Source organism: Alexandromys fortis, unplaced genomic scaffold (assembly GCF_014885135.2).
Source record: "Alexandromys fortis isolate MF-2015 unplaced genomic scaffold, M_Fortis_MF-2015_v1.1 scaffold_439, whole genome shotgun sequence".
Lineage (NCBI taxonomy): Eukaryota > Metazoa > Chordata > Mammalia > Rodentia > Cricetidae > Alexandromys > Alexandromys fortis.
The window spans coordinates 26078-34422 of NW_026068323.1; the positions used below are offsets into that span (position 1 = coordinate 26078).

At 34.9% G+C, this 8345-nt stretch overlaps 1 protein-coding gene across 1 annotated transcript; it reads right to left on the reverse strand.

Moving 5' to 3' along the window:
* Positions 1-5053: 5053 nt before the first annotated feature.
* Positions 5054-5456, reverse strand: LOC126495172 (60S ribosomal protein L36a-like). The gene has a single exon (XM_050132755.1). It carries the CDS (start codon positions 5387-5389, stop codon positions 5069-5071), a length of 321 nt encoding a protein of 106 aa, XP_049988712.1. The 5' UTR covers positions 5390-5456; the 3' UTR covers positions 5054-5068.
* Positions 5457-8345: the final 2889 nt, after the last annotated feature.

An 8345-nucleotide genomic window follows, 5' to 3' on the forward strand; every position in this document is an offset into this window, starting at 1 on the left:
TGTAGGGATAAGTCCCACCCCTTAGGGGGCGTGTTCGCCTCAGGCTAAAGTTCTCCTATAAAATTGGTGAGCGTGCTCCCAGCGCTCTCTTCTGCTTTCCTGGTCTCCACGGGAACAGTGGTTCTGTAAGTCTATTCCTCCATTAAAGCTGTCTATATTTTGACAATCTGTCTGCATTCGCTTACGCCGTTACATATATCTAGGTTTGTGTCAACTTGACAAAAACTAACTACAACTGTAAGTCAAGCCCTTATAACTTGATGCTCAGAGCCTATTGCTGAAGACACTACTACTTATTTGAGTCATAGGACATGAGGAATACAATCTTGATCAACAAGGCCATTTTATCTCTAGCTTCCATAATGCTGTTTTTTTACAAGCTATTGAGAGAGAAATCAATTGTCTTACTCATCTGTGAACTCTGAAATTGAAGAAATGTCTCAAATCTTATTCAAATGCAGTAAAAAGTGGCTTGGTAAGATAAACTCATGGGTAAAATAGGGACATAAATATCATGAAAGTAACTAACCATTTACTTCCTGGTTGGATTTAAAGAACTCATGTTAATTACTGTCAACTGGAACAAAACCATTTGGCTGGCTAGGTCATAGAGTCTAGGGAGAACTTAATATTAATATTCCACTAAATGGTCATAATAACAAACTGTTCCTTAAGTTCATATGTTCATACTCATAGATTATTGCATTTCTCAACCTTCATTGAAGAAGTTTCTTTTTTCACTAGATGATAATTAAAACAGAGACCAACAACTGCTCGATGCACAAAGAATAAGAGACTGTGAAGTGCTCTGCTCAAAGTAGGAAATATATATCAACTTATTTTTCCTAAGGTTCAGAGATCATTGGGGGGGACAAAAAGAATATAATAGCTAGAGGCAGTGGATATCTGAAAAAAAAATAAAACATTATTTTCTGAACATGACAACACAGTTACATACATGAACTCATAGAAGCTATGGCTGCAAGAAGCCTTGCATAAGATCACGCTATCCAAAATACCAGCATGGCTGGTGTGTGGAGGGGAGGAGACGTAGTGAAATCTCACTTTTAACTAAAGAGTTACTTGTAGTTGATGGTTGTTAAGGGAAAGAGAGTTTTTTTGCCTTCAAGAATAAAGTACCTGAGAGGCTACCCTGGCTCAAATAGATCGTCCTAAGGTTCTTACACACAAAACTAAGTAGACTGTTGGCTTTAAAGAAAAAAAGCACATGAAGTTGGAGGAAAGTGTTGGGAGGATAGGGTAGAAATTGAAGGGGACAAAATGGAGGTTAATTAAAATACATTATATGTGTTCTTGAAATGAACAATAAAGGGACTATCAGAAAGAAGGTAAAAAGACTGTAAGAGCTAGAAGTTGGTGAAGACTGCTTTAGAAAGTGTTTTCTGGACATGACAGGATTGGGCCAGTTTACTTATAAAGTCAAGCATCTGGGGCTACCTGCACAAGATCTATATAATATCAAGCCAATAAACATTCCAGCATGGATGAGGGAGAAGTTCACCAAGCCTCACCCCTACCTGAGAGATATTGGCAGTTGATGACTGTTGGAAGATGGAATGTTCTTTTTTTTTTCCACAGTGCTGTGACCTCTTTTATGTTGTCTATGATCCAGTAAATGGCTTTACAGTCATGAGCAATGGGGACATATCTAATTGGAATCAGTGAGTTATAAATAAAAACAAAAGACTAGGATATAAATTTGGGAGAGGCTTATGGGCTATCCAAGAGAAGTTGGAGATGGAAAAGTGGGTAGGTATGCCAACACGTAGAAGATTGAGGCTAAATTCTTTTCATTCTGTACAAAAATTAAAATGGACCAAAAATGTAAAATTTTAAAGAAATTGGAGCAAAACATTTGAGATATAGATATGGGTACTAATGTTTTAAAATCTAATAGTTCAAGAAATAAAAGCAAGACGTAGAAAATGAGATTGTATCACAATAAAATTTTCCTGTACTTCAAAATAATAATCAGCAAAGTAAAGAGTTCACCTACAAGATGGTAAAAAAATGATTATTATCTGTTTGGATGAAGATTAATCTCTCCCTCTCTGTCTCTCTGTCTCTGTCTCTCTCTGTCTCTCTCTCTCTCTCTCTCTCTCTCTTGACCTGAAAGTAGAAGAGGAACTATTAGAAAAGGAAATGGATTTGAATAGAGGTGGGATAGAGTGAAAGAAATATTTGAGTTTGTGTAATCAATTAAAGCATGATAGTTACATGAATGAAAGTGACATGATGAGATAAGTTTCTATAGTCAATATCAATTAATTTTAAGTTAAAAATTGGCATTTTATTTCTAAGCATTTGTTTCATTTCTATTTTTTTTGAATTTCTGTTTTACTGCATTGTAATAATAAAATACGCAGGATGTGATTTAAGGTGTCAAAATGTTCTACTCATTGATAAGACTTTTTCCATAGCTTTTGTTCGTAAGGGTATATTTGATCTAAACTATACTTTAAATATGATATTTCCTTAATGGAATTTAGTATAGGTGATCTATACATTGATGGAGGTGGAATTTTGAAATTCCTCACTATTACTGCATTGAAACATATCTCTTCCTTTAGGTCTCATAATGTTTGTTTTATAAAGCTAGGTGTTCTAATATTGGGTGCATATAAACTCATAATTTTCATATTTTATTGCTTTATCAATCCCTCAATCAGAAATATCTTGTTGCTTCTGGCATTGGTTTTGAAGTATACTTTGTCAGAAATAAGCAAAACTTTACATTTTCTTTATTCTTTACTTTTGAAAATTTAACACACATACAATGAAATGCCATACTTACTGCCACTCTAACATGCCTCATATCCTCCTCACACATCACTCTCCTAGTCCACTAAATCCAGTTACTGTTGCTCATATGCACATGTATGGGATCATTCCCTCAAGCACAGAAAACTTACCATTGCCTAAGTCCTTACAAAGAATACAACTATGAAGACAATCTGATACCAAACCACTTAACAAAATAAAGTAGAAGATTATCCTCTAGTGCCTATGACCAACCCAGCCATGGACTTTTGACCAGGATTATAGGACCAAGCATGAAATTTCCTCCTGTGGAACAGGCCTCAAATTCAACTAGAAAGAACTTAGTTTTGACCTATAACAGTAGTGCCAAAATTTTACCAGTAGGCATATCTAGCCTAAAAATCAGTATTGTAGAATGCAAGGCCAAGTGCTGCATAAAATCAAGTATAGATATTGTACTCCAAGCCTACATAGCAACTTCTGGCACCATGAAAGCTAGTAGAAAAGAGGTTTCTCTTTCTGTTTAACACAACTTCTCTATGGTATGTGTGTCGTGTTTTTAGCAGGAGTATCTTCTATATAGTTATGGTGGGCAACCAAGGACAATGACATTATCTTGTAACTGTTTTGGAGATGTTTGGGGCCTACCTGATCAGTCATTGGTAGGGGGACCTTCCATGCTTTGTACTGTGATTTTTATTTAATAATTTCTTTCTTCTTGGAATGGCACTTTCTATTCATGCAGACTAATTCTGTTTGAGCTTCTTTTAAAATTAATTTTTAAAATTTTATATATGTGTTCTGTATTTACATCATCCTTCTTCTTCTTCTTCTTCTTCTTCTTCTTCTTCTTCTTCTTCTTCTTCTTCTTCTTCTTCTTCTTCTTCTTCTTCTTCTTCTTCTTCTTCTTCTTCTNTCTTCTTCTTCTTCTTCTTCTTCTTCTTCTTCTTCTTCTTCTTCTTCTTCTTCTTCTTCTTCTTCTTCTTCTTCTTCTTCTTCTTCTTCTTCTTCCTAATTCTAATTGTTCCATGCCCACCACCATCCTGTCCATGTCAAAATTCATGACCTTTTAAAAAAAGTATTATTGTTATATACATATAAACATATAAATATATAAATACACCCTGCTGATAATTTTAGAGTTACTCATGTATATGTCTAGGGCACACCACAGGAAGACTAATCTTTAACTTACCTCTTTATCTAAAGCCTGGGTCCTGTTATATTTCCCATATCACAATACCATGTCAGTTATTGCTGCCACTGCTCAAGTCTTGTTTAGGTAGTCAAATTCTTAAGATTTCATGGGTGTAGCTTCTTGGTCATATCTCAAAAACACAATCATGTAGTAGATTTCTGTTTCACTGGCTCTTGCATTTTTTCCCTTCCTCTCTTCTGTGATGTTCACTGAGCCTTAGTTATAGCAATTGTGTTGTAGATGCATAAATTGGGGGAGGAAATTCACAGTAAATTGTTCTCTGTATTTTGGCCAGTTATGGCTTTGTGTCATGGTCTCAATCTGCTTGAAAAAGAAGCTTTCTCGATGAGGTTTGAGAGCTACACTTATATGTAGGTTTACAGGTAAGTATTCGGAATGCAGTTATAATTTATTCTCACTAAAAAATTGGCAGTAGTAGGTTCTCTACTAGGATCCAAAACCTCACTATCCCCAGGCTGTTGACTAAGCTATATTTTGAAATTATCTTATTAATTAGTGGAGTTCCATTAGGCTTTTTATGTAGCCTTAGTTTTCGTTAACCCATTCACTCCTCTCCACTCCCCTGTTCCCCCAGCATATGGCCACTTCCATCAACCCTCAGCATTTCTTGCTTCTGCTCTCTTTTCACACGAGTTGTACTATCTTGATATACTTAACATCCTTCCCCAAGGCTTTTCATATACTTTTTCTTGGAATAGGCCTTCTCCTTTAACCCCTAATTTCCCCCATACAATTACTTCTTTCTCGTTTGGAGCCTTTCAATATGTAAAGCCAGTTTCTATCATTCCACTTCCAGTTGGTGCAAGTTGTGGAAAAGAATTTTTTTGTGGGGGTGGTATTTTATTTGTTCTTATTTTTTAATACATCTAGCAAGTCTGTATCTTTTAATTGGAGAATGTAGTCTATTCAAATTGAAGTTTATTGTTGTTAGATAAGTACCCATTCTTGATGTTTTGATGATTTTCTTCTAGTTGTTTTGAATATTCTTTTTTATCAATAACAATTAACTATTTTCTAACTGGTAATTTTTCTGCTGCTTCAGCATTTTCCTCCCAGAAAACCCAAGTTTTAGAACTGGATCACTTGGCCCTTTCTCTTCTTGTCTCCTCCCAGTTCAAAATGCTTGCATCTGTTAATGGCCAGCATCCTCTTGGACCTGCAGTTGGGCTCCACACACTCAAGCCTGAGCACGATCTTCTTTGTGGTTTTGGCCTTCTTCCGGAAAATTGGCTTTGTCTGCCCACTGTAACCACTCTGCTTCCGATTGTAGCACCGCTTCCCTTGGGCATACAGGGAATCCTTGCCCTTCTTATACTGGGTCACTTTGTGAGGCTGATGCTTGCCATATTTCTTACAGAAAGTCCTTCGAGTTTTAGGTACGTTGACCATCTTTGCGGTAGTGCGTCTACCCGATGGAAACGAGAGAGCCGGCGTCCGAAACAGCCGCCACCACCGCACGAGCTGGATGGGAAAGGGTTGAATATTCTTTGTTCTTTCTATCCTCTATAATCTTTGTGGATTGATTGTTAACTATGTCTATTATGTTTATTGTCTACTTCTAATATCCATCCATATTATATTTAGAAAACAGTCTAGATGGAAAAGGAAAGTAATGAAGTACATGAGTGACAGACACAGACCAAGAGGACAGCTAGACAAATATTCCTCAGGAACATGAAGGACTAGATTTATCACATATTAAATCTCACTAAACTTAAATATTAAGGAACTACATCCAAAGAATACTGCAAAAGCACAGTGCAAAAACTGAAATTTGCCCCTTTCTGCTTAGGAAGTCCCTTCACTCTTAACCTTCATAGCATGTTGTCCTCTTGGTTCCAAATTGTATTGTTGCTATTAGTGTTTACCCTTCTTTTGATCTTCATTTGGCTCCTTGGTGCTAGAACTCCTAGTCTTCCCTTTTAGATATCATCTTTTTTATATGCCATTTTGAACAACCAAATTATATCTGTTGAAATGTAGAAAATGCCTGCGTAATGTTTATTCCTGTTTCGCTGTTTTCAAGACAAGAAATTTCTTCTTTTAGTTTGTTACACCTGTCAGCATGCTGCTGATACTTGAATTCTTCCATTTTGGTTTCTGTTATAAATAGTTCTTTCAGCCATACTATTTGTTTCAACTGGTTCCTTCTTGTTCTAGTCTTCCTTAGCATACTCTTTGTATACCAACCATGTTTTCAATTTCTTCTCCAGACGATTAGGTTACAATTGGTCACTCATATGTCAAGCTTTATCTTTGGCAGAAACATACAATTCTGTTGGCATTAGTATTAAGGGTAACTTTGATATGAATAACTTAAGGAGAGGTTAGGGAATTCTAATCATAGTAAACTGTCCAGGAAATCTGTTGTCTCTAGCCATCTCTCTCACCGGTGCTACCACACATTATTCTGTTCCTCTGCAACCGCTGAAAGCGTCTGGCTCTTTTTGCTTGTTATAGTGTTGTTTCTATTAATAAGTTTGGTAAAGATACCTCCCAGAATTCTAACACCAAAGGTAGGGGGTGACATGCAGAAACATAATATTACTAGCCAACATACCTCCCTGAATGGCATTTCCACTGCAAATCAGGACTGATAGTATTAGTGTGGTTTTGTAAAAAAGAAGCTAGAGCCTGGTCATCCTTGTCATGTTACCAACAGGATCACTTCTCCCATGTCACTCTAGTTGAATTCTGCATCTTGCATAGCTTTCTGATATAGGACAACAGTCCTCTTTGTTAGATCTGTGACAATATCTTTAAATTGAGCTTGAGTCATTTTTTATTTAAATTTTTGGGTCTATAACATCCATTTTAAGGTATAAAAAGTTGATGTTTATTTTGTATAGAAGAAATCACAGCCTTCTCATCAGCTTTTGTCACCTTCTGAAAGTACATGTTGTCTTGTTCAAATCAATGTGTGTATTTCTCAAACTCCTTTACAGCATTCCATAACAAAGCTAAGTCAAAATATTTGTCTCCTTTGCCCCTCTTGATGGATTTCACCTGAAACATTTCTTTCTGAAACTGCAGGATAGAAATAACCAAAATTCCACCACCTAATTCATATACAGCAACAAATTCATTTTCAGATTTGTCTAGACCAGAGGCCAGAGGATCATCTGTGGGTTGATCACAATGAAGTATATTTAGTTCAGCTATCAAGCTTATCTTCATGAGTCACTGAAATAAGTAGGGGCTGTTTTGATCACCTGATTTTTTGACATTTTATAAAAATTTTAATTATCCACATTTATATAATGTTTATATAACAAATAAAAACTTATGAATTAGTTTTTTTAATATTTTTGTGATGGTAGATGGATCATACTCTTAAAACAAATTCCAACTTGAACATGACAGATTTTTTTGAAAAACATTGCTTCATTGCTCAGATTTTATATTACTAGCAATTAAAAATGGATTCATAATGCTGAATATAGTCTACAAACATTTAAAAGGTTTCTAGTATTTAAACTGGAGGAATAACTTTTTATTCCAAATGTAATGTTAGCTAAATTAAATAAATATCAGCTCATAGGTTCATTAGTCAGACATGTCTAACATCTGCTGCACTGGACAGTACAGATCAATGCCACAAGTTTCATAATGGAATTTTAACATTTGTAGCTTATTTACTTAATTAAGATAATGATTATTTTAATGATTGGTAAATATGTTACAACTTGACTTGTAAACGTATGCAATATAATCAGTGTTGGTAATGGTTTTTAAAATAAACATTGTTAGAAAGACAATAAATGTTATTTATGACAGTTCCTTCAAAAAGGCATAGTTTCTTATCCAAGTTTTAATGTTTCCACTACTTACCAAACATTTTTAATATGTAGGCGGTCGGTAAATTAGAGACAGATAGTAAAGAGATAATATTTGTAAATCTTAGGTATGTGTTAAAATATTGGTTCATATATATACACACACATACATTAAAAATACATATTAAATACTATAGAATTACAGACACAATATGCTAACCATTACTGCCTAATATTTGACATACATTGAAATATGGCTTGTCTGAGCTGAGATGTACAATATATGTTGAAGTTAAATAGACTTTAAAGTAACATTACTTGGTTGTATGTTGGATCATTAATATGGTACAAATATGGTTTGGTAAAAATATAATTATTTTTTCCTGCTTTACTTTCTATCTTGTAACAACTGAGAAACATAAGTTTATTAATAGATCACATTGGATTTATGAGGATAGCATTGTTCAAGGTTTCAATTACTTTTCTAATGTCACTGTATATGTGTTCTTTTTGACATATTCAACTATGCTCATTGTATGCATGGATGATACATTATTTCATCCTGTAAA

Coding starts and splice junctions, on each gene's coding strand:
- LOC126495172 (XM_050132755.1), bottom strand. CDS start 5,389: ATGGTCAACGTACCTAAAACTCGAAGGACTTTCTGTAAGAAATATGGC.